Source organism: Parambassis ranga, chromosome 19 (assembly GCF_900634625.1).
Source record: "Parambassis ranga chromosome 19, fParRan2.1, whole genome shotgun sequence".
Taxonomy (NCBI): Eukaryota; Metazoa; Chordata; class Actinopteri; family Ambassidae; genus Parambassis; species Parambassis ranga.
Genome location: NC_041039.1, coordinates 4,329,532 through 4,356,591, shown reverse-complemented (window position 1 = coordinate 4,356,591; position 27,060 = coordinate 4,329,532). Strand labels below are relative to the sequence as shown.

Genomic DNA, 27,060 nt, shown 5'->3' with positions numbered 1-27,060 from the left:
CATATTTGGTGTCTCTGTGTGTTTCTTGCAGACGGACAGTGGTTGTGCAGCTCCTGTGCCTTCGTTGCACTGTCAGAGGATCGCACGTGCTAAGTGGGAGTTTTTGTTCGGGACCCCTGCTGAGGAGGCTGCTGGCAGGGGGGAGAAAAGTGAGAGCATGTCTGTCTGTTGCATCTATTTTTCTACACTTAAGCTTTCATGCTACCAGTGGAATGAAATATTTCTTATTCCTTCATTCTTCACATGACTGTGTTTCACATAATGACAGAGAAGGCCTGTGTCTTCAGCTACAATATCATTTTTGAAGATAAACTATATCCTATAAATGTTAATGGAATACAATCATTAACCTTTAGAGTCATGTTCAAAAGTTAGTAATTAAAAAAACATGAAAAAAATCCTATAGCTATAATGGGTCTCAGTGTTATGCAAGTTCATAATTCATAATAATTCATTCATAATGGTTTCCTGTAGGTCTGGACTTTGACTAGTCCATTCTATTTTTTTGATTGTTCTGTTGTATGACCCAATTTCCACCAAGCTTTAACTGTCAGACAGATGGATTCACATTTGTCTCTAGAACACTCTGGTATACAGAGGACTTCATGGTCCACTCAATGACTGCAAGGTGTCCAGGTCCAAACCATCAGTCCTCCACCACCGTGCTTGACAGTGTGTATGAGGTGTTCCTGCTGAAATGCTGTGTTTGGTTTTCAGCAGACATGGTGGTGAGCATTAAGACCAAACAACTCCACTTTGGTCTGTTCTTTGTTCAGATGCAGTTTTTTGTAGCTCTTAGTTTTTTTTGTATTTTTCTGATCTTGGCCTGAATTTGCTGGGACGTCCACACCAGTGAAGATTGACAGCTGTCATGAATGTTTTCACAGTGAAAAACGTTATATGTTGTTGGTTATCTGAAATTGTTTTTGGCTAACACCAAGACCCGCTATAATTATAGATGATTTTTTTATTTTTTGTTATCATTTTTTAAAACACTTCAACAGAGGGGGTACTAACTTTTGAACAAAACTGTATTTACCAAAAACAATGAGTAGTTTCAGTACTGTGTTAGGAGGAGCTATTCTGTTTCCTTTCAGAAATGATAAAATATACAAACAGCTCTCTGTATCATTACATCACTGAGTTTATTTTCTTCCTCTAGATTCTCTCGAAGCCTCCACAGCACCTCCCAGTGGTAACTCCAGTGAGTCTCCCACCCCAACTCCCCCATCCTCTCTTCCGCTACTGTCAGCCAATCACGAGGTACAGCATGTAGAGGTAGAGCTGGTGACCCCTCCACCAGCCGTCATCGGGACATCTCCCAAAACCGGCATCATTCGCCGGATGCTGAAGTATTCAGAAACTGACTTGGACGCCGTCCCGCTTCGCTGCTACCGAGAGACAGACATAGATGAGGTGCTTCTGGCGGAGCAGGATGATGCCGACTCTGCGTTTGGGAGTAACCGCAGCGTGCAGGGAACCTACGGGACAGGCAGCAGCCCTCTGGGTGGGGTGGCTGATGGGAGGACAGATGGGAAGGAGGTAGGGAAGAGAAAAGAGGATGAGGATGATGAGGACGAAGAGGAGGAAGAAGAGGAAGAGGAAGAAATGGTGAGCTGGGCAAGCGTCAGAATGCAAGGAGATAGCAGGAAGCAACAGTATGCAGCCGAGGAGGAGCCAGAGGTGTTTGGTCATCTTCTAAAGAGGTGAACAGTAAAACATATCACACACAAGCCTGTAAACACACAAACAAGAAGGATTTTCCCCTGACCTATATTCTGATCTGAATTTGGAGCTCACTCATAACCTATTTTTGAAGTTGGTCATAAACATTTTTCCAGTAATAGGTCACAAGAATAGGCCTACAAATCTGGAGTCCCTTTTACTTTTTTTATACACATTTTCTCTTTTAATACATAATTTTTATACCCTGTTGTTGCAATGATACTAAAATGTCCCCCTCTTTCCAGACCAATGGAAACGTTTTTCGACAACCACCACCCAGCCCTGAAATCCCCCATCTTGGTGTGTGGTCCACGCAGTGCTGCAGAGGACACTTTTAGCCGCCACTTTGAGAGCATAATGGAGTCTCACCGAGCGAAAGGGACATCCTACAACAGCCTGGACAGTGAGGAACTGCTGACTTCCAGCACCCAAACAGTCCTGACCTTTGACCTGCCCACTCTAACCCCTGCCATCCGTGGGCCAGTATGCCAGAGCGCCAGACAGATTGTCCAACTCAGCTTTGCACCACTGGCACACGATGAGAGGCCCAGTCTGTCCGATTCTATCTTTACTGTGACGGGGGACTCGGACGCCACCAGAGCGCCCTCAAGTGAGAGGCTGAGCAGCGGTTCAGATGATACACCCCCGAGAAGACAGGAGTATGCACAGCTTGGAAGCAGCTGGTACAGCAACACGTCTTTCACATTACCAAGGTAAGTGAGCATGTTGATGGGGGGACTTTCACTAATTTAAGGTTTAAAAATTTGATTAAAAATTTTACATTGGCCAGTTGACCTATTTACTCAAAGGCATTGGCATACAGCTACAGGAGACAGGGAGCAGCAACAAGCCAAGTCCCTAAGGGTTTTTCCAGCTCAGTCTGGAACTAGACTGACACAGAGTTCTAACCTCAACCCCATCCAGCACTTTTGGGATGAACTGCAAGACCAGGTCTTTATCACCCTACATCAGTGCTTTAGCTCAGTAATGCTCTTGTGGCTGAAAGGGAGCAAATCCCTGTGGAGGGATCCAAAATCTGGCAGCAAGAGCGGATTATAATTTATATATATATATATATATATATATATATATATATATATATATATATATATATATATATATATATATATAAGCACATCATGCATAGGTACGAGCTTTTTTTAAAAGCAGCATCAATAAAACAATATGTTTGTAATGCTCAATCCAAGACCCAAAATACATGAAGATAAAGTAATAGTATACAACCAAAATTAAATAATTGTAAGTGAAGGATCTCCTGTAAGCCAGTTCCGCTTGAATAAACTGTTTCCAGGCAGCTAGAAATGACAGTTAATTCTGTATTAATGTGGTTTTGATTGCCCCCTCTCTGAGGTCAGAACCCTGTTAATGGACTGTTGTCAGAGTCTAGACGAATGAGTCTGTGTCAGTCTCCTTGTACAGGGCAGTGCTGCAGTGCTATTCTGGAGCTGAGGAGCTCCAAGTGAAGGTCGTTGGAAGGCTGTGTGTGATACCTCTGCTGTCTGCCAGTCAGACCAAACAATCTAGTGTGTGTGCGTGTGTATGTGTGGCTCATCTCTTCTGCTATGCGTTGTTTTTAGGTGCTTTGTGCTTGCTTTTGTTGGACCGTTTATTGTAGAATTGCTGAGTTTATTGTGACTAAAGCTTCCTACAAAAGCCTATGTTTAAGTTGTCCTAATGAATGGAAATCAATGCTGTGTCCTTACAAGGATACCTGTGCAGACTTGTGTGTGTGCTGGAGGCATGTTAGACAGAAGCAGATGGCTGCTGCAGTAGCGGGGGACTCACCTTGACCGTTGGAGTCCCAAAGACTTCAGTGTGACTCTCCACAGACTCCTACCTGCATTTCATAAGACTTCATTTGATGTCTGGAATCCTTTGTCTTGATCTTTCACATATCCTTGCAGACATTTTTAAATTTTGCCTCATACCCCACAGGATATATAACATATTTAACATGCTGTTCACTTACAAGGGAGCAATGTTTGCCGGTCGTATGCTTATGTGTTGCCTGGCTTTGTGAATGTCACCCTAACACTTTGTGACAGCACTGCAGAGGTAAAACGTGGCTGCACTGCATCTGCTTTGACCACAAGATGGCATAAGAGGGCTCTTAAGACTCAACTAAAAAAGTGATGTAGGTGGGTGAAATGTGTCCTAAAAAAATCCAGTGTCAGGTTTCAGCTGACTCTTGTTGAAAAGCTTATTCTATGTTACATAAACATTAACTCACTGTACTGTTTTGGTTCCATTTTTTAAAGGTTAGCTTAGCACTGATCTTATCATAATTTTATGCCCTGAGGGTGTGGAATCCAAATATAATATAATATGAGGCAAATATCTCAGGCAGCCTGTCCATACTTTTGATAAAAGTTGGAATTTTACCCCCCGATGCCCCTCCTCGTCTTCTTCCTTCTCCTCCTCCTCCTCCCTCTCCCTCACATCACCCTTTTCAGATGGTCTGTACCATTAGACAGTGGCTCATTGTGCAGAGCTGCCCAGTGGACCGAGAGGGGGCTCAATTATGCGTGGATACCGTTAAAGCAGAGGCTGACACTGGAAATTCTCTCAGGACCTTTTAGCACTGTCTCTTGATGAGACAGCGCTAACAGGTGGTGGAGCCTGAACTGCAGCGCTGCCTTAATCTTATGATTATGAACACTCCTGCAGGCCCAGATGAAGTGTGTTCAGTAAACAGACCAAACAATGGCCTCCAGTGTTGACAAAAGGCCACCTTTTCTTCCCCTTTAGACGTCTTACAGTTGAAGGGGAAACAGTTTACAGGCACACACCCAACAGATATTGAGTTTAAACCCGACACCTAATATGTTGTGTTCTCTGTAGGTGCGTTAAAAGCGCACAACAAAAACAAGGTAGACCACAGTTGGTACAACACCCAAAGGATGGACACACTGACTGTGCGTAATTGGAGATGAAGAAAGGAATGAATGGAGGAAGGGAGGGTGATTTTTTTTTGGCAAGCCAAGTCTCATGCCATGCTTGAAATCCAAGGTCAGCAGGGGACAGAGAGAGTTTACACAGTGGAACAGGGAGGGAGAAAGAGAGAGGGAGGAGTGAAAAAGGGAAGAGAAACTACAGCAAACAGAGAGGGAAAAGATAGAGACGCAGAGGCATTGCAGGACAAACAGCTCTTTTACTTGGAGAGGGGGGAAGGAGACCTGCTGTGAAGATCAAATGACAGCAAACAGAGAGAGAGTGAGAAAGTGGAGGAAAAAGCAAAAAACCTGTGAAGTCTCAGTACGACTCAAAACCTGAGCAGACAAACGTCAGACTCTGCTGGCCTTTTGGGAGCAAGTGCAGGCGTTTTTCCTCTGTCTCAGATCCCTGCACCGCGCTGTGATGCGTTCAGGTTTAGAAGGGATGGCGAAGAGAAGGTTCAGTCGAGGGAGCAGCCAAATAAAAGGTGTGTGTCAGGGGACACCAATGAGGACACCGTCTGTCTTCTGCTGTCATGCTTCATCCTCTGTAGGGGAGGAGAGGTACTTGGCTAATAGGAGGTCTTGTAACAGGTAGGTCCCTACCCAGGAACCTGTCCCACCTGTCTGTTATGCAAGTCATAGCATGATTTCAATAAGTACTATTAATAAACCTAAATGTCTTTTGATTTAAATATGTGTCAGGGTTGATTTTGCATAGAGTTTTTGAAGTATGCCTCTGTTATTTTCCTGGTTTAGGCTTATTTATGCAGCTAGGGCCTTTCTGTGTGGATTTTGCATGTTCTCCCATGCCTGGTTGTGCGTGGGTTAGGTTAACTGGGGTTAATTGTCTCCACTGTCTTCTCACCTGCTCCTAATGTATTTAATATATGTCCTTACCTTTTGTCTTGTAACTCATGTTCTTTGCATCCCTGTTTGATCCCCTGATTTTTGTAGTTCTTAGCAGTTATTCCCAGGTCGTTTTGGTTCTCCTTTTGTTTAATTTATTTTAGTTTTTATTTGTAGTTTATTTGTGTGGCTTTATCTAATAAAGCTCACTTTTTGTTGGAACCCTTTGCTTGTCTGCATTTGGGCCCTGCCTCCTTAAAACTGCAACCCACAACATTAGCAATGTTAGCTCACACACAAAACTCAAGTGGTCATGACAAATATTTTGGTGCCACACATCACCTTGTTGACTGTTGATCCTCTGTAAAACCACAGATGACCTTTGACCTTTCCCTAACAGATTGTGTCATTGTGTGGTATTTGTCTAAATGGAGGAAGCAAAGCAGTGAGAAATCCAAGAGATATTCAGGAAATGTTTCTTGCTTTTTTGGAATAAAACTGTAGCCTGCTGGACTGTCATTGTTTTCTTTGGCTGGTTGACATGACCAGAATGGTAACTCACAATGGCAACGACAGAAGTCACCATTCACTTTTTCTTTTTTCTTTTTAGACTTAATTTCTGTCTGGAAAGTAGCTTTCAAGCTGTGATGTGATATAACATGCTTAAATTCTTATCACAGAATAATTCAGATATAAAGTTTTGCACTTCTGAACTGGCTAATGCTTTGAAGCATCACTTTTAATTATAAAGTGATCATGAAAAAAAGAAGAGACGCTAGCAAGAGAGGAGATTTTAAATGTAGTTATTAAACTGTATAATCATACCACTTGCTATTTTTGAGTATAAAATTAAAAAGATCTGCACACTATCTTTTTTGTGGAGAAAGAACTATGTTTAGTACCCTTATTAATGTATTTTCTCTGTTCAGCTGCTTGTCTTATCTCCATGTATTTTATAGTCGATATTTAATTTTCTTTCACTGTTTTTATTACCCCCCACATGTATTTTAGTGTCCTTCCATAACAGTTGGATTTGATATGAGAACAGATCAGATCTTAGTTATACTGAATTATTAATAAAGTTTTATTATTATATCACCATCAGTCTTTCTTCCTCTATAATTGCCTTTCTTCCTTTCCTTATATCTCTTTATGTCCATCTGTTTCGCACCATCTGATATTAATCACCCTCTCTTTCTGCTGCCCCCACCCCCCTCTCTCTCTCCTCCTCAGCAGGGAGAAGGCCCGTCTGGCTACAGACTCTGAGCTGGACCAGGACCTCAGCGACAGGCTGGGTCTGAGCAGCAGTGACACCCTCACCAACGGCAGCCACCGAGCCGACGTGGCGGCAGCCAAACGCCTGGCCAAGCGTCTATTCAACTTGGATGGCTTCAAGAAGTCTGATGTAGCACGTCACCTCAGCAAGAAGTAAGCTGCATAGGGATGTGGACCCTCCACAGGTTCAAATCCTGGGCTCCATTTCCTGTTATTTGATACTCTTGAATTATCAGCACTAATTGTAAAACAGGATTCTGGCACCATTTCTGATTTGCCAATTTAAATTTAAATTTAAATCTCCAATTTATATGTATTTTATTTGCCTGTTGTCAAAGCGACCATTCTATGCTAGTAGCTGAAAATTACAGCTTCTCAAGCCATGCATTAGCAACCAAAGCAGTTACCCTAGAAACCACACTGAGTACCATAGCAACACATGAGAACACACACTACACTGAAAAATATATTTGTAATACAGAAGATACAATGATGCCGTTTAGAAGATGACGCAACGTTCTTTTGAACATGGGACTTATTGGACTTGGGAAATGTTGCAAAGGTTTCATAGAGGTAAATGTGTAGTGTAAAAGGACTGAGTGAAAAATGTGGGACAAAATGTGCGTACGTGTAGTTATAGAGACGGGACACACAAGAAATACAACTTTTCAGTGTTCTAATTTGTAATTATAAACATTTGAAATTATTTTTTTAAGCTGGCAGCTAGTACATATACATATGCAAAAAATATTTTACAAAAGACTTCTGATTGTAAAGTTTGCCTCAATTACAGATCACCATTTGGGCATTTGAACATCATCATAAACAAAAAAACAGATGTTCAGGTTGCTACACTTTAGTCTCAGCATCCTGTTAGCAATTGCTGTTAACACATGCTGCAGGGACATAGAACAGGAAACAGCAATATATTCCATAACATAACAATATTATTGTAATGGTAATAATAAGGACAACAAATGCTGTTATCTATGATAAATTATATAATAGTATAATTTCAAACCTTACTGTAATATCCATTCTTCTCATGTACTGCATCTAATGTTTATTTATTAGCTGCTAATCTACTGCACATTCAGTTCCCTCTACATATACTGTATTTATATGTATTTTCTGCCTATTAAGCGCTGTGTTTTGGCAGCTCTGCGTACCTCCAGCACTGCACTGCTCCATCAGCCCATCGGCCTGTCGGCTGCTGATGAGAAAGAATTTGGGATTAAAGGGTTTCCTTACTTTTGTTACAGATGCACCCTGAGAACCCCCCCCCCCTTCCTTTTTTTTCTTCTTCTGGCCTCCGGTCTGCACCTCATGCTGACTGTGCCAGTGCACGCTAACTGACTTGACTGACAGACAGCAGAAACTGAAGCCATTCACTGAGCTGCAAGAGACAGAGAGACAAGAGTGTTTTTGTTAAGCTTTTATAGTTCTTCAAGTCTTCCTGCTGTTATATTACCACTTGTTTTACCTTTGTTTGTGTGTCTGCAGTAATGACTTCAGCTGCATGGTTGCAGAAGAGTATCTGAGTTTCTTCAATTTTGCAGGGCTTGCTATTGACCAAGCATTACGGTAAGACAAAAATGAAGAGAAAAATTAGAGCACAAATTAACAACTAAAGATTCTTTTTACTTAAAAAAAAACAAACATTTAAAACACCACCACTGCTGTGTGACCTGTAGTGGATGCTCTGCTGGTAAACACTGCTCTCTAGAGGACAGCTGAGGCATTGCATTTAAAATTACATTATCTGCAATCATTATCACAAATTCAGTGCATTTGGTGTATTATGTAACATACTTCATTATGTTTATATATTTAGATGTATGCATTCATAAATGTTTTACTTATTTAAACACATTTATATTTATAATAACATTTTTACCTTCACTATGTGACTTGACCTGCTTTCTCCAAAAATAAAATAATATAAATAATATTAAAAATATTAGCAGTTACAGCCTCTTAATTTGAAAAAACAAACAAACAAACTGTAATGTATAACCTGCATATTCTTTTTCCATCACGTTAAATTTAAAAGTCACCTTTAATGCGTTATTGGTTTGGTATTTCATAACCGTCTGCTGGTTTTGTGTTTGTGCTGCAGGACTTTCCTCAGGCAGTTTGTCCTGACTGGGGAGACTCAGGAGAGAGAGAGGGTGCTGTCACACTTTTCTAGGCGTTACTTGGCCTGCAACCCAAAAGTCATGCCATCGGAGGGTAAGTAAGTAAGTCAGTCAGTCAGTCCTGGAAGGAGGTGATAGCACTAGCAGCAAAGGAACATTTACATGACAGATTCTAGCACAAAATTATCACCAAACTAAAAATATTGGACCCATTTGACACTTAAATGTGACACTGAGCAAGAGTGCAGTGTAAAAATATAATCTTTTTTTATTAATAATCACTTAATCATATATTGACTGCTGACTAAGGCTCATGGTTTTTTCCTGTTAAAAGGGAGATTTTTTGCCACCTTCGCTCTTAAGAGGGTTCACGTTCTGGGTTTCTCTAAAGATTCTGAAAATACAAATTGACTAAGAAATGTCTCTTGTATGGTCACTTAAATGCAAAATCTGTGTTATGTATTAAATTACTGGCTATTAATCACAGTCAAATTAATAGCAAGTTTTGTTTCAACAAAAAATAAGCATGACTCATCTAACACTGACTTTCATTCTTTAGATGCAGTCCACACACTTACCTGTGCCCTAATGCTGCTGAACACTGATCTACACGGTCAGGTAAGGAGCATTTCATCCATACAAAGGGCAGATAAACAAAGAACAGAAAAGTTTTAAGAGCTCCCCTCTCTTCAAAAGCCCTTTTGATTAACTGAGTTTGGGGAATATACTAAGCCTGATCTCCAGCTGATCTGTGTCTGCAAGTCTGCCCACTGAGCTTCTTTCACTGTCATTAATCTGCTGCTTTTACAGTCAGAGCCTTTCTGCACAGATCTGGGCCACTGGCTGGACTTCTTTGTGATAGTGCAGCTTAGTAGATGAATGATTAATCAAAGTGGCTATTGAGGTGATGGGATTGGGGATCAGCTTTTACAGGGAAGAGCATGTCAAGAAAGCTTCAGCATAATGTTATTGACAGCATATGCTATGACTTTTATCAGTCTTTATGATTATTATGAGAGAAGCGACTGTGTAGGTGCATTTTGTGACTTTTTATTTATATTTAAGTATTTATATGGATTTTCTTTAAAATGACACAAAAATTGCATATTTTTGAAATTAGCACTACACATTTTTACTATAACTTGACACCATGCATCTTTCCTTATGACTTTGTCTCGATCAATGTATTGTAGTGCACCTGTACAAATAAAACCATACTATACTGTACCATAGATTGCTAGGTGTCATGATTAAAAATGTAATCTGTAATGACAAATGGGGTTTTGGGAAAGGTGCTTATGTGTATGCCTTTCAATAAGTTTACTGTTAACATTGTAATTATACTTAATTAAAATTATAATGAGCATAACTTGAAAATAGTTGATATTAGTGCAGGGTACTGCACTAGTCCATCCATCCATCCATTGATTTCCAGGTGCATCCTGGACAGGTCTATCGCAGTGCTAACAGAGAAAGAAACAACCAGTCACACTCACACTTATGGCCAATGTAGAGTTCTTTCTGAAACTTGGTAAAGCTCAGTGTGAAGCAGTCTCATAGAGAGGAGACAGGTCAGCTTTCTTTAGAGGTTTGCCAGGAATGTCCATTTGGGTGGAGGCCCTATGACTGGAGGAGTTACATCTCCTGGCTGCCCTAGGAGCAGCTGCATGTCCCCCAGAAAGAGCTGGAGAGGGCATCTGGGCGTCTCCGCTCCCCCTGTTGTTGTCAACTGTTAATGGTGGATGATATTCGTGCTGATATTCTGCATTAATATCAGTACAGATACCTAAATGTCATTTGTAACTTGACTTTAAAATATATTGATGTTTTATTTTGCTAGTTAACAACAGTTGCAGTTGACAGTTGACAATATACACAAAAATGTTCGTGATTTGGTGTGATGGGTGGGTGGTGGTGACAAATTTACCGGGCAGGGGCAAGTGTTTGCAATAAAAAAAATCTCCACTTTACAGAACATTTTACTGGACGTTAAAATGATATCCCACATTTTAGGCCAGGAATCTGCTTCCTTGTTGAGACAGACCCATTTAAGTGATTAACAAGAGCATACAAATGTGAAATAACAATACATTTATATCATTTTCCCAGAACATTGGCAAGAGGATGTCATGCACACAGTTCATCGGCAACCTAGAAGGACTAAACGATGGCCAAGATTTTCCCAAAGACCTGCTCAAAGTAAGCTACTCTGACGTCTAAAATAGCACACACACACACTCATGCTGCCATGGATACACACATGCTGTCATGCACAGACACACGTCCCAAAATGAGAGCGAGCAGACTGTGTGTGCCAGCATTGTTATTGTCCCTCAGATCTGTGCGACTGAGCCTGGCTGTCTGGCCTGCACCCGCTGCCAGCTGGCATTCACCCTCATCTCCAGAGGCCTCCAATCACAGGCCTGCCTGGGCTCGCCACTTCCTGTTCCCACTCCATCCACAGTGCGGGATGGAAGACTAATTGTTATGTGATCTGGAGATGAGGGGCGAATGAGACACAGCCAGCCTCAGGGTACAACTTCTGACATTAGATTAGCCTATTAGCTTAACCCAGTTGAGCTCCGTCTCAATAGATTGTGGACCATCAGAGGAGGTTCAGACAGAGGCCTTGGGCCGCATGATGTGGCGAAATAACCCAATCAGTGCTCCTAATGATGATGTGCTTGATACAGTGTTGTCTGCAGAGTGGTCTATCTGCATGCCAAAGGGCCACAGAGTTCAAGTCAACAAGTTGTAATGTTGTTTATACTCCATGAGGGAGAGAGAGAGAGACCACGTCCTTCTGCTGAAATGACAGCAATGAATTCTGAAATAAAAGCTGCACGTTATTATGGTCCGATAGTATCCACACTGCTGCCTGCGAGCAAAGAGAGGCAAAGGAAAAAAGTTGTGCATTAGCTGTTTTATTTTTACTTGTATAAATCCAGGGACGGCCTTTTTAATCATGCCTTCTACTTTCCATGAGCTCTTTATTCTCTCTTAATACAGCCCTCTTTTTTCTTACCCTCAAGCCAAACACTCTTTTCTGTCATCCTCAGACTCTGTAAATGTTCAGTGGCCTGGCGACTATCGCTTGCTCCTTATCATGGCTTACAGTTTAATCTCTGTCTGTAGACTGTCTGTGTCACACTGCCACCTTTATCTACACACTTTCACCTCAACCCAGTTCTGCTTTCTTTTCTTCTAGACTCCTCACTGCTTAACAGTCATCTTTGTCCTCTGTTTTCCATCCTGTCCCTAACTGAGATATTTAATGCGTTTTTTCAGTCTACCGAGCAGTTAAATTATGGAGGAACTTTTCACTGTGCCATAATTTATTTAGCAAAAATGAAACAAAAAAAAAAAAAGAAAACGTGTTCAATAAGTTCGCCCCCAATGATCCAATACCTTTAGCATGAATTTAGCAAGTCACACATTGCTTTCACAACATTGCTTCAATTTATTGAGGGTTTTTGGGCATTCACTTATGCACAGCCCTCTTAAAGTCCCACCACAGCATTCCAATTGGTTTGAGGTCTGCTGTGTTTGGTTTACAGCAGACATGATGGTGAGCATTAAGACCAAACAACTCCACTTTGGTCTCATGTGTCTATAGGACATTGTTCCACAAGTGTTGTTCTTTGTTCAGATGCAGTTTAGTGAACCTCAGTCCTGTTTCCATGTGCTTTTTAGACAGAAGAGCCTTTCTCCTCGTAACCCTTCAAACAAACTCTACTTGTTCAGTCCTCTTCTAATTGTGCTGTCACATTAACACTGAGCATGCTCAGTGAGGTCTGTAGACTCTGACATGTAGCTCTTGGTTTTTTTGTATTTATCTGATCTTGGGCTGAATTTTTTGGGACATCCATTCTGTGAAGATTGACAGCTGTCAAACCATCTGCTTTTATAGAGGTCTGTACACCTGCTGATGATCAATTCATCAAGGACTGATGATCAGCAGCACCTGCTGCAGGTCACACAATTAAATCCTATGGAAGCATGAAGAGGGGACGCAGTATTGAACATGTTTTGTTTTTCTTTTTTTGGCTTCATTTTTACTAAATAAATATTGAATATATATTAAGAATTGAATAAATATTCAATTCTATGTTTTTACACAAAAACACAGAATTAAAAAAGGGGGTACTAACTTTTGTAAATCTTGTCTTACTAAATCTCAGAGTGGTTTGCTAACTCTTTTACCTTTTTCCCTGTCCTCCCATCTCTGTAATCATGGCATCATTTCCTGCAACCAAATGACCCCTACCCCACCACCAGCACCATCCATGTATTCCTCATTTCCTCTGCTCATTTTCATACTTTCCCATTTCCACTTTGGTGCCTGGCATCTGTGTTTGTATGAGCTGTAAGTTCATTAGGAAAAAGACAAATCCCTCACTCTGTTGTTTCTCTTCTACCCATCTGTCCTGCATCATTGTCTAATTTAATCCAGACGTAGCAAATCATCAACTCCATCGTGCGCATCATTTTACTCTTATACTTCATACCTTCTCTTTGATTCTTGATTTTGATGCTTTACATTAAAAATCACTCACATTTCACTGGATCCTGGCAAATAAAAGGCAAGTTAGTGCAGCAACGGATCAGCTGCTATTGTTTGTTGGTAATCACACACCTACACATGGTGAATATGGTGGTGAATACAGCTGGTAATACAGGGTGATTATACAGGGCCCTATGTTAAATCTTTACTCTGAAGGGCAGGAAACGCTGAGTGGTGCTGAACCACCTGCCCAGTGAACTGGAAAATAATGAGAGGGGCTTTGCATCCCCCTGACACCTGTTTCCACCTTATTTCACTTTGGTGGACAACACTCCCTCATTCATCAGCACCTTTATTTTCAGTCGGTATGTTTTTTCTTTCCTCCCTTTAATTATTCCCTATCATCTCTCCCTGTTTCTTTCCACCTTACCAGTTCAGCATCTTTTGATTAAACCCTGTGATATGTTTTCCATTAATATCACGATAGAGAAGCAGAATGGAGCAATCTCCCGAGCTGAGTGTGCAAAGCTTCAGCTTCCTCACAGCCTCCTCTTACAGTACAGTTTGCAGCACACTGAACAAACACCCCCTAAAAATTTGTTTAGAATCAATGACTGAGTGGCATGAAATTGATGAGATATTACATGGTCTTTTAGCCCTTTAGTTGTTTTGTGTGTGTGTGTTTGTGTGTGTGTTTAATTTCATTTATTTATATTTATTTATTTTTATTTCTATTTATTTTTTCGCCAAGTCTACACAAGGTTTATGCATGTATGAATGTGTATTTCGTCTATTATTAATATGTATCATATGTAATTTCATTCCAGTTTAAGTTATGCTGAATTAAATTTAAACACAAATGACAATGACAAACTAACTTGATGTGTGTTATTAGATCCCATTAATGACAGGATGGATGGAGGTGTACACACAGCTCGTATACACACACAGACACGTTTTTTTTCCATTACTGCTGCCCATCATCGTGTTCTGGGATTCATAATGAGCCCCTAAAAGTATCTCCGATTGGATATTTCCTCCCACAGATCCTGTCAGTCAACAGCAACTGATGGGCACAACACAAACCTGTGACATGTATGAAATAGATAGTTAGATAGATACATAGATAGCTGAGACTTGGCTAAATCGCTTTTCCAGTTATTCTTGAATGTTTTTTGTGCCACTATTATGATTGGCATTAGAGTGGGCAGGAGGATATTTTTTCTGTGGCAACCTGCTGGCCAGTCATAAACACTACCAATCCCTTGATGGACTATTTATGGGTGAGTCTGAAAGGAGTTTGACATGTCCAGCTGTACAGCAGAAATGAACATGTTTACATGGGTATGGTTTGATAGAAAAATTCATCATTTTGCATAATTCAGGACTCAGTCACTAAGAGGGCAAATGCTGGAGGCACTCTAAGAAGCCTATGTGATGCCTACCTTTATACACAGTCCATGACTTTAGCCAAGTCCTGCTTTAACATGATGATAATATGTCTTATCTTTTACACTATGTTTAAAACTTACATAATTAATCTCTTATATCAGGCATTTTTGCTGGTCTGTGTGCCCAAATGGCTCAGTGTTTGGTTGATTACCACAAAAAAGAAATGATTAAAACTTGTGGTCCCAGTGCCACAGTAGTTGTTAAGCCTTCATAACCGCTCTACCCTTTTCTCAGCAGCTTGCTGTGCAACTACTCTAGCTCCCTGCAGAATTTGAAGTTCTGGCTACCAGCCCGAGCTTGTGCTTTAGGAGGAAACTTTCCTCCTTTATTGTGAGGCTCACAGATTCGCACTCCCTCTCACTCCCTCTCCTCAGCACTGCTCAGGGCTTAAAGCTTGAAGTGCGAGTTAATGATGTACTGAAGTAGGTTAGCAGCCTGCAGTAAAGCAGGGGAACACATTCTGCTGAAATGAAAATGTTGTACAGCTCAATCAGATGCCAAACTGTGCTCTTCAAACAGTAATTAGGTACACTGATGTTATCGATTGCCTAGCAGCATCGATTGCAAAAGACGGATGACTTATTTGTTTTTGTAAACGAAGGAAATCATTCCTGCACATGTCCCCCCTGTCTGAATGGAGCGTGAGCAATTAATGGCCTCAGCAGGCTGGAGCAATGACAAGCAGGTCAGGTCTGAAGACAGATGGATGGAGGGACAATCAGACAGTGAAAATGGCAGTTTTGTTAGTTGTAGGTTGCTGTGTTTGGTGATAGATGACAATGATTGTCATATAAATAGATCAAAATAAATTGATCCTTTTTAGAAATTTCTGAGCTCTTCTGCCATTGTTTATTTTGACTTAGTCCCACACACACCGTCCTGCTGTCGCAAATACTCATTAGTGCACCAACTGTGAGGAGCACATTAATCCACAGCGGAGAAATGCACTGTTTATTTCTGTCTGAAAAAGATGCCCAGATCCTCAATTTTAAATATTTTATCAAAAATTGAAAAGGGGGCTTACTGTAGGTGACAAGCCACCCGGTATTCATAGAGCAGCCTGGTACATGTCCAAAATTTTGGACACAATGGGTTGTGCTACTTCCTGGCATTGGTTGCAGCAACAGTTTTAAAACAACCAAAGACACCTACAAACACATCCTTTTGGACGAACACCTTCACCCATATTTGTGTGTGTATTGTAGAATCCAGCACTTATTTAACTGAGTTTGCAACTACACAAAAGAGACAATCAATTAGTCTCTCAAAACACTGCCAGAATGCATGGTATTTTTATTGGACATGTCCTCACATGTTCTTTGTGCTTACAGAACATAAATGTAACCATTGCCTCCAATTGTGACAGCTGTAAAAGTCTGTGTTTGGAGCTAATGTGGTGGACTTTCACTCAAAAGTCTGGGGTTGGACGCCATGAGAAAAAAAAAAAAAGTCTGTGGGATGGTTTTGAAATGTGCCTCTGGTCATTCATTTGAGAGCCCTGTGTTAAGTGCTCAGCACTGTGTTTTTTTGAATTTCATTAATGAGCAGCAGTGCAGCTGTCTCACCAATAAACAAACATCTGTAGGTGCTGCACTGAAAAAAAACTAGTGGAATAACTCTATGCTTTACTGCTGCTTGTTGTCTTTCAAAGCAGAAATTGATTGGTAGAAATATCACACTAAATACGTTTAAGAAATGGGGGGGGGGGGGGGTGTGGTGTGAAGAAAAGAGACAGCTGCTTCAGTCAGCAGAGACATGTGGCTGTAGAAGCACTCCCCCTCTCCCCAAGCTGTCTGGACTCTCCATCATGGACAACAGGGGAGATTTAGACTAGATGTGAAATATTGAGTAGGATGGACGGGAAAGGAGGAGGACCGCAGACAGAGGAATGATAGAGGACATACAATGATTTATTTTGAACTTTTTTTTGGTTCAGCAGGTGTTGCACAGTCAGCAGCAGTGACCCCTGTGCTATTTGAACAATTTAGGATTAAGTTCTTTTCCTGAAAGGCAAGGATTGGTGGATTTCTTGGGATTTGAGGTTCAAGCCCACAAGCTGATGCCACAGTGCAAGGAAATGTTATGGTTTGTAGTGAAAAAGAAGTTGAAGGACACAAATGTAGACAATAAAAATGACCGAACAAACAAACAGTGAGCTTTATTAACAGAAAGCAGAAAAATCCTCAAGTCCAAAAGAAATCCATAAAGGTGGCAGAACTAACACAACTAGAAACCGACAGAAAAAAGACAAAAAAATTAAAAATATCAATAGGAACAAACTGGACTGAAATAAGCACATAGGAGAATCAAGCATAAGAGCACAGGGTAGCAATGCAGACTAAAGCCGCCAATACACAAATACACTGTGCGATTTTGGGGAAGTCTGTGTTTAACAGCAACTCACACAGTACGAAAAACGCATGCAATGTCAAGTCGATCAAGCTCACGATTTATGTGCTCACACTGTATGGTGCAACGCCGTGGGGGCGCCACCATGTTTGTTATCATCTGAAACAATTTCGTGTAGGCGCAGTGACGTTAAGTGTGTTTGGCAAACACAGACTTCATCCCACAATTAGGGTAGGGCATTTAATCATGGTGGAGGGAAAACAACAAGACAGATGTGAGAAAACCTAACTTTCAAAATAAAACAGGAAGGCTAGACTGTAAACATGAAGTCAACTAACAAAAAGAAAAATATAAAAATAAAAGAATCCAAACTGAAAAAACATACGTACATACCAAAGCTAGACTGAGATAAAACCACAAAAGCAAGAATTATAACAAAAGACATAGAACTCCTTAGAGATCTTGACAAAACAAAGTAATAAGGATAACTGTGAGAGAGAGGACCAACTCCCAAGCTTTTACAGGCAGGTTGTTTGGGTTCTGTAGCTCTCCTGCCTCACTCGATGTTTCCACCTGCCACAGACACCAGGGGAGGACACCACTCACATCTCAGCTCAAATGTCCGAACCTGATGTCAAAAGACAGATGCTGGTCATAAGGGAGGAACTGCTTTTTTTCTATTTGAAAATAGCTTCCTCAACAACTAACTGCACTTTCTTGAATGATGAATGGGCAAGAACAGGGATTTCCACAACCTTCAGTCAAAGCCAAAATCACTTTTCAATCTCTTATGTTAAGATCTAAATCTCGTCCTTTGCTTTGGTTGTGGATTTTCTTAAAAAATCTGTCCAATATAGGGCCGCAGTCTGTGATTGACACCACCATTAAATCCTTGGTTACACTCCAGTACCTCCACATGTTTTTCCTGACATCATCCTTGAGTCAATAATTCAATTCCACCGAACTCTCTTGGGGAAAACACTTCATCCATTTGTCTTATAAGCAAAGGTTTCAGTCAGACATTTAGTTTTCTCCGTTGCCTCATTTTTCTTTCCTGCTTTCACTTTGCGTGAATGATTTGTGCTTTATTTCAGCTGTAATCACCAGGAGTGACTAAGATTTGGCTTTGTCAGTCTTGTCCCTTGACATGCCACTGACATCGTTCTTTTTTTGGACTTCCTGCAGAGGTTACGTCAGGTCGCTTTTAAATTTTGATGTGAAGCGGGATTAGTTTCCCTTTGTGCGGAGTAAAAAATCTTTTTAACTATTATCAGGATTTATGGATGTTGTAAATCTGTGCACATTTAGAGTAATAGACAATGTATAACTTTAGGTGCAGTTATTTTGAATCCGACCATCACCATGTTCGCAACATCTAAGTTTAAGTTTTTTGATTGAAATCATCATCTGCTCCAGGAGATTAACTATAAAAATACTGCAAAGCAATAATTAGCCAGATATAAACTCAAAACTGCAGGAAAGGCTTATAGGTGACGATGTCAGGCATGGTGTTTATAGCTTGCTTTTGTGAGGCTGATGATAGCTTTCCGTTTAGTTTGTGCTGTAGATTTTTCCTGGTCTTTGTCTTGAGGAAGTGAAACATTTTCACAATTACTTTTTTATATTTGAGTTAGTACTTTGAGTTAGATCCTTATCTGTGGATGACAACAACAAATAAAGGGATGCCCTTCTATCACATATCTTTTGACTTATTGCCAATTTCAACCTTCCAAAACAAAACCAACCAAAACAAAACAGCTCGTGGTGTCGAGAGACTAAAACCTCAGACTCCTGCATGTCCATTTGCCTGTACACCCACAGTCCCCAACCCTGCCTTCTAATGTGGACTTTTGCGGCTGTATCAGTCTCATGATCATCAGGTAATATGATCATATCTTCTGTTAGCATAAAGTTAAACATGTGTCATATTTGGGAAAGGTTTTATCAACTAAATGTAGCCTTTTTCGTGAGGATCTATTGACACCATACAGGGCTTAGAGAGTCTGACCTATATAGTCAAAATAGCCACAATTAATAGGAATGCAGAAGGCTATTATGCTCCTTTAACATGTGCTGGTGCTGTAAGTATCTTTTTATACATTGCAAGACTTGTTGTTTATTTTTATGCACAAAAATGAAAACCTTTCCAAAATATGGAAATAAAAGAGAGCTGCTCCTTTAATTCACATTTTAGAGGCAGTGGTGCACTTGGTCATAGACTTCTCTTTTTTCCCTTTGTCCCCTTTGCTGCCAGTTCTTCACATGTTTCTCTCTCACCTTAACTCTCTCCCACCAGACCACCTCTGCATACTAATTGCCAGCGCAAGTATATTTTTAAAAAAAATGTCCCTGTGTATAACCTCGACTGCATGTGTGTATGCGTGGAAGAGGCAGTTGGAAGACTGTGATTTGCTGGTGATGACTGAGAGAAGGAGGGAGGTAGAGAGGTAGGGAGGGAAGGAGGGAGGGGGGAGGTACGCATTGACGAGGCGAGAGAGTGGGAGGCATAGAGAGGGAGAGCACTGTCCCTATCTGCTTCTGTTCGCTCCGCGATTCAAGGGAGCCAGCTCTCCTCTTCCTCATCCTCCTCCATCGCCTCCTTCTCCTCCTCCACAGCAGCAGGGAGAAGAGGAAGGCTTGGACAACAAAAAAAAGACTGATATAAATAAGGAAGAAACAAACAAAGACGGGGAAGGTATGAAAGGCGTCAGCAGCACGAGAGCAGCGTTTTCTCTCTTTAACACCCACACCCGCCGAATGTGCGATGGGAAGAGACTGAAAGCGGTGCAAAGAGAGTGTGAGAGAAAATACTGACCGAGAGAAGTAGACCACAGACGGGGAACAAGAGGAGTGAACGATGAAAGCGGACCTGTACTTCTGCACGGAGAGCAGGAGGAAGAAGTAGAGGCTGATAATCTGACAATCAGCAATGTTACTGTAAATCTGATGGTATCCATTTTACAGTGGGAGCAACAGGAAACGTTCATTCTTCTTTTTTAGCTTCTCCATGTCTGTCTTCTTTTTCCATCCTCTCTTTTTACCCTGATTTTTTTATTTATCTCTGGGTTTGTGATGAAATTGAGGACCTCTTTGGAATCCCTGCTCTTAAGTCTAACAGCGGCCGTCACTCGCTCCCACCTTTCTGTTATCTCCCTCTATTGTGTCTGAATGCATTTTTTTTGTATCGTGTGTTTGCGAAGTAAGCATAGAGAGGTTAGTGTACGCCTGTGTGTGTGTTTTTTTTTTTTGTACATTTCCGTCTTTTGCACCCATCTGTTTCACGCTGGCTGTCCGTTGACACCTCTGCCATCTGTGAGAGTGTGAGCTCTTTGTGATTACATCTTTAAGGATTCATCTCCGTGCTGTGTTGTCACTGTGCTGTGTCCTGTTGAGACCATGTAAAGAGGCAGTTTTATGCATCGGCCTGCAGTTTATTTACCTCTACAAACAAGCTGAGAAAAGTTGTGACTGATTCCTACCTGCAGAAGAGTGTCTCGCCTTCTCGTAGGATGTATAATACATGGCTGTCTTATCAATAATTCAGCATCAGGTGGGCGTCCCGGTGTTGCTTGGTGAGTGTTGATCAAGACATTCAGGGATGAAGCTGCTGGGGTTTGATACCCGCTGACTATCCTGACAGCAGCTTGATGATGTGTTGCCTCCCTGCGCGGCCTCTGCTGATCACTGGCTGCTCTCTCTAATAGCTCAATTCCAACTGTCTGTTGGCACATCAGCGTCTGCTGGACTACATCCAGAACATCATTCCACACTTGGATCATCTTCTTGTTCAGCAGGACTATAAAATACAGACTGAATCATCTGGGCAAGATTCAGTGATCTTTCAGTCCTTGCTGACCATGATTGGTGTCAACAGCCTGCATTCTGCTGGGCGCCTACGCTCGCGTTCTCTTTGCACTGTGCGCTACGGACGGGACTTCCGGATGATGGACCCATTTCGCTACCCTAGAACCCCACGATCGCGCTCCCTCAAGCCCCTGGTTTACCCAGACCTGCTAGGCAAGGCTCAGGATGGACAGAACCACCCACAAGCCAGAAAGAGGAGAAAGGTACTAAAAAAAATATGACTTCATAAAGTCTGCAGTTTGTCAGTAACACACAATCCAGAGATGAATCATATTTTTCTACATCTTACCCAATATAACACTGCATAATAACCCCTTCGTTCAAAGCCAGATGGCCAAAGTGGCTCCTCAGTTGCAGCCATAAGACAATGTATTTATGGTTTGATTTACCACCAGTGTCTGTATAAACATTCATATGTGCAGATACATACACAGCTGATCAGTGCAACATGTTGTGGAAAGCTCAATGCGATTGGCACTTATTTTTGGTGATGTTGATGAAGCAAATAAGTGAAGGAGATGAGCATCCATCCCCATGTCAGTGAGCCTCCAGACTGAGTGATTGATTTATACATTTAGTGAGTCCCTCTGCTCTTAGTTGTGTGTGTTCCCTATTGACTTACAGTAAGACAGAGAACAAATAGAAGGGATTCTTAAGTAGTAGCTCTTAAAGAATTAGGTATAATTATATACACATTATGGATTATACAATTATGTATACTTAATTAAGGAAAACTTGAAAAAAGAACACTTTATGTAAATAATCTTATCCATCATTTAGTGTCATTGTTAGGCTTAGAGGATGTGGGGTGTTTTTCTTTTTTTAATTTTAACACTTCATTTCTCAGCCATGGGGGTTGCCACTAGTGCAGAAAGTATATCACCAACTTGACTCTTAGCTTAATGCCTCCATTTTGTTTTTTATTGACAAGCAGTTTTCCTTCATCTGGGTATAACAAACTTCCGCTGAGAGACCTATTTTCAAATTCATAGTTAATATTTGATACTGACCAGATTTTGTGCTACAGAAGCAGTTTGTTTGCTGCTTTGAAAGTGGTGGCTAATCTTTAGCTCATTATTAAAATGCATGAGCTCATTGGGTTTGAGGTTTTACAGTATAGAGGGAGTGAAACATAACTAAATCTGTAACAGACTTCTCTGGATGGTCATTAATATTCATGGGCTTTGGAAGTATTTCTGATTAAGCCAAGTTTCAAAGAAAATGCAGAGGAATGAACCTGATTAGCAACACAGAATCAAACCTCATTATAAATCCAATTTCATTTGACTAAAAGTCACAATGCAACAAAATGATATTCATAATAGGTTGTAATTCTAAAAAGTCTTCGAGGAGCTGCAGCAGTTCTGCAATTATGAGAAAGTATGGTATTGGCCTATGAGGGTTTCAGAGAAGAACGAGGTGGTGATGAACTGCCTGTAAGTGTCCTCTCCATCACCTCCACTCTCACATCTGTCTATCAGCTGCATCCTCCGCCTCGGACTTAAACGCCACAGTCTGATGGCTTCCTGCTGTCCTCAATGCCCCCCCCCTCCATTCTCCACCACTCCTCCTACTCCTCTGCAGCAGACCGGCTGTGAAACAAAGTTGCTATATCACATTCGGCTGACACAGGCAATGTCACTGAGTGAGAAGTGTCTAAAGGTCCTAACTGTCACTATGGATTCTAAGGAACATTATTGCCAAATATGACAATGTTTCTGAATCCTCTCAGAGCAGCGATTCGCTCATTAAATACTTCTTTGCTGTGTTTCTGATTAGGATGATAGTGAACGTAAAAGAGTGCTTTCTCTTTATCCGAGAAGAGAAACAATGACCCAAAAAAGTCGAAATGGAGTTAGTGATGGAAAAACATAAACATGACCCACATAGAGCTTGCCGAAATTAGAATAAACATACATGCTACTTCACTAACTTGTGGTGAGTCTGTGCTGCATGTGTTTCAATTCATTAGATTTTAAAGCAGCTACCACTTTACAGGCAGATCACACCTCAGAAACCGTTATATAAAAATAGATTTAACGATGATATATATGAAAATGACAGCTGTGCATTAACAAGAATTTGGGGATAAAGTGCAATTTATATATTTTGCAGTATTATAAAAGGCGATTTTATTTCATTAGTAACACGTGCCTACAATCTCTGAGAATTTTTTTTTATACTTAGGGGTATAACCTGTATAATTTTTGCACCTTGACATGCAGTAAATAACATTTTCCACCCTGTGAAATGTCATACATTCATACAAAACTATTAAATATTTTTTGCAACTTAATTTTGGTTCATGCAAGTTGAAGAAAACATGTCAAAAAGTCAAAATTATTTATTGCCGATCAATTCTCTTATCTACTTATTGACAGGCCAGGTTCTTCAAATGATGGTCTTTGTTACTGATGCAGCACTGGCTGACTGATTGGATGATTGATGGATTGTTTGGCGAAGTAAATGAGTTCAGCTCAGGCAAAAGGGCAGTTTGAGCAGTGTGAGAATAGATGACATTTATTTCAGTACAGTTTATTGAATGAAGCTGCTTGCTTACAGTACAGATTTCAGAAAAAAACAATAAACCTGCCAACGTGACAATTGATCAAATCTCCTCTTGTTTCCATCTACAGGCTCTCTACAACTCCATCAAGAATCAGAAGCTGCAGTGGACTCTGTAAGTCAGCTGCTTAGATTTCATTTTGTCCTATCTTCTGTCCTTTTCCTTGCCTATTATTATTACCACACACACACACACACACACACACACACACACACACACACACACACTAGTGCAGGCAAGGAAACAATAAGGGATATTGATTAACTTGTTTGCATCCTCAATAATGACGTGAGTGTTGTCTGGCATGTGAAGGAAACATTAGTGTGTCAAGGGTTGCTATTCTGGATCACAGCTCCAGAGTGCCTCAGAGATGCCAATTAAGTCACTAGCTTTCCAAGCTTTGTTGCCATAGTTACAGCACCATGGATACAACTCCATAGCTACCGCATTGCTCTTTCCTCCCTGTGTTCTCACTCAACAGTAAACACACACACACTGACAGCAGCAGAGAGATAAACTACTCACATAAATATATCATACGTTAACATGAATGTGAACATGTTGCTTGATAAGCAAGAAAACAAAGATAAAGACAACTCTGTTTAAACGACTGCTTTACCTGCATCCCGTACAAGGTGTGACCACAGCCTCCCACCACCTTTCCAAAAATAGCAGCAGCCGCAGCAGCAGCGCTCCCGAAGCAGCTGAATAAAAGTGGTCAGAGGAGCAGATCGAGGAGGAGATCCACAGAGAGCCAGGCAATCCAGTTCTCCGCTGATACACAGACAGCTATTTAAACACTGACACAAGTCCACACGGGGGGATGGAGATCATCATGGAGGGTCATTTTTAGACACGTAAACACCATCAAAAGAATAGAGAATACACCACATGCCTAAAATGAGTCTGTATTTTGATATTTGGTGGTGGAGGATTTATTTGGCAGCAGAGTATCATTTTTGTCACCGCTTTTACACCCTTTAGAAGCACAGTTTCATCACACTATTTTTTTCACTCACGTTGACTGACTTCACACCACTCACCCTGTCCTTGTGCACATTGATTTGTGATTGTAATCATAGCACAATAATGTTCTTTTCTATAAATAGGTCAGCCTAGCATTGATTTACTAATTTACTCCCAGATTGAGGCTTTAAAAAACCCTATCTCCACCACAGCCTGAGAGGAGGTGTGATAATCAGACACTAAAACCTGCTTGCTGCGATTACATGAACACAAACTGTATGCCTGTATGTGAAATCTGGCTCATTACAGGTGTGTATCTGTGTGCACGTGTGTGATGGATATTAATGCACAACCTTGCAGAGACAGACATGGCTACTGTCGTTTTTTTTTTATACACACACACATATATATATATATATATATATATATATATATATACAGTGTACACATGCTACCTCATTCAGGCAGAGGGGTAGAGAAGCGGTGTGTCGCAACAAGTCGAAGACCCAGCGTAGAAACGCTGTGGGAACAAGTCATGATATACAGAAACTGAGAGAGGGAGAGGGGCACACTATCTGCTCTATTATTCCTTTTATGTGGCTAATCCCCTTTCTCCTCCTCCCTCATTCAGGCTCTAATCATTCGGTCTTATATAGTCTGCTGCCACCACCTCTCACCTGCAGAGGGAGGGCAGATCCATTAAACTGACAAAAATGTTAGAAGCCATCACTTCCTTAACAGGCAAAGCATGAAAGTGGACCTTCGTTCTACAACTCATTGCAATACAAACATAATATAGGATCAATTAATAAATGTATCTATCTGCATGAAAATATAACTAAATGCCAAATTAATTTAACATCTGAAGGTTTTAATATCAAAATTTGAAAAGAAAAATATATATACTCCACTGTTATTTCCATGCATGTCAGCATGTCCACTAATTTGAATGAGAAAAGTTTTAAAATCTGAAAGAACTGCAACAGTTGCGGTAGCTTGCTACAATATCATGTTAGCTAGCAAAATGCCTTAAAATGCATAGAAAAGTCTGAATGTCTGTGGCTAGCATGCACATGGTGTAGGGTTAGCACTGCTCCACCACAGAAAGAAGCTTCCTGGTTCTAATTCACCATTCACTGTATGGTGCTATGATCATTAACCAAATTGAACAAATAACAAAAAAAGGACGTGCATATTAGGTTATTCAGGGGCTGTATGAGCGTGACTGGCTGTTTGTCTCTCTATGCTAGCCTTGTGATGGGCTGGCGACCTGTCCAGGATAGGCTCCAGCCCCCCACTCTGACCCTTATACACGGCAAAGTGGGTTAAGAAAATGGATGGATGAATCTGTGTAATCTGGCACTTGTTTGCTGTTTGAGAGCCAAATGAGTACACACTGAGTATACACACTTCAACACTTCATAGCTACATATAAAAAAAATTCACATATCACACAATCACATGTTTGAAGAAAATACACACCTCTGTCACTGAGGAAATGCTTTTCCATGTATGAGAGAGTGTGTATGGATGAATTAGTGTCCTCTTTCACTCCACTGTGTTTGGAGTATATCTGTCTTTTGGTACAGTGACTTTGTGTCAGGTGAAAACACACATCAGTTTCCACACTGATGCAACAACATCAGCACCCGGCACAACTTGTTTCCCCCCCTCCCGTATTTTTATCTTTTTATCTAGGGATGCGCAATATTAAATTTCTGCTGACATTGATATTTGCTCAGATATTTTGGTCCACCTTACTGCAGAGAGCATCCAGATTTCCTTTAGTGAACATGTATGTGGTTATGATGAGTAAACCTCCATGCAACAGATGTTCTGTCGTTTTAAACACCCAACTTTATTTTTCCTTTCTTTTCCTTATTTTCCCTTTCCTTATCATGTCTTTCTCTCCTTTCTTCACTCTGTGTTTCTGTCCTACCTTTCTCCTTTTTCCACCATTCCTTTGTTTTTCTCTCCTCTTTCACACACATCTTATTGTTGATAATGTTTTTGCCATCTGAGAAGGATCAGCTTTGTCCCCAACCCCCCTCCATCCCTCCCTCTGTCTCTGTCTCTCCTCCATCCATCCCCCCACTTTTCAGCTCCTCTCCACTTTGTGTCTGTGTAGAAAGGGATCCAGGCAGGCCGGCAGTTACCAGGCAACAGGCTACATGCTCATTGGCTCCGTCTCTGCCTCTCTTTCTCTTCATGGCTCCTGCATGGGGTTAACTGCTGTTATGTACTGTTGGTTACTCATAGCATGGTCTCTGGGGGGTGGTGGGGTGGGGGGTTGGGGTTCGGCATCTAGCCATTTTCTATTTTCAGGCTGAACTTTTGTATGGGTGCCACCTGGTGAGGTAACAAGTGGAATTGCCGTGTTACCTCACCAGGGCAGATGCAGAGACGCTTCTGTTGAAG

At 41.0% G+C, this 27,060-nt stretch overlaps 1 protein-coding gene across 2 annotated transcripts in view; it reads left to right on the top strand.

Annotated features, from left to right (window-relative positions):
* LOC114452403 (PH and SEC7 domain-containing protein 1-like) overlaps nt 1-27,060 on the top strand; it is a 44,670-nt gene that overhangs the window by 9,136 nt on the left and 8,474 nt on the right. Inside the window, exons 3-11 of one of the 2 annotated variants that reach the window (XM_028431705.1) lie at nt 32-149; nt 1,163-1,706; nt 1,971-2,438; nt 6,762-6,956; nt 8,307-8,387; nt 8,923-9,035; nt 9,501-9,559; nt 11,051-11,140; nt 23,747-23,790. In XM_028431705.1, coding sequence (XP_028287506.1) covers nt 32-149; nt 1,163-1,706; nt 1,971-2,438; nt 6,762-6,956; nt 8,307-8,387; nt 8,923-9,035; nt 9,501-9,559; nt 11,051-11,140; nt 23,747-23,790 — 1,712 coding nt within the window. Of the gene's footprint in view, nt 1-31; nt 150-1,162; nt 1,707-1,970; nt 2,439-4,859; nt 5,274-6,761; nt 6,957-8,306; nt 8,388-8,922; nt 9,036-9,500; nt 9,560-11,050; nt 11,141-23,746; nt 23,791-27,060 lie in introns of those variants that run through there. The other variant, XM_028431706.1, reaches the window with a different exon arrangement.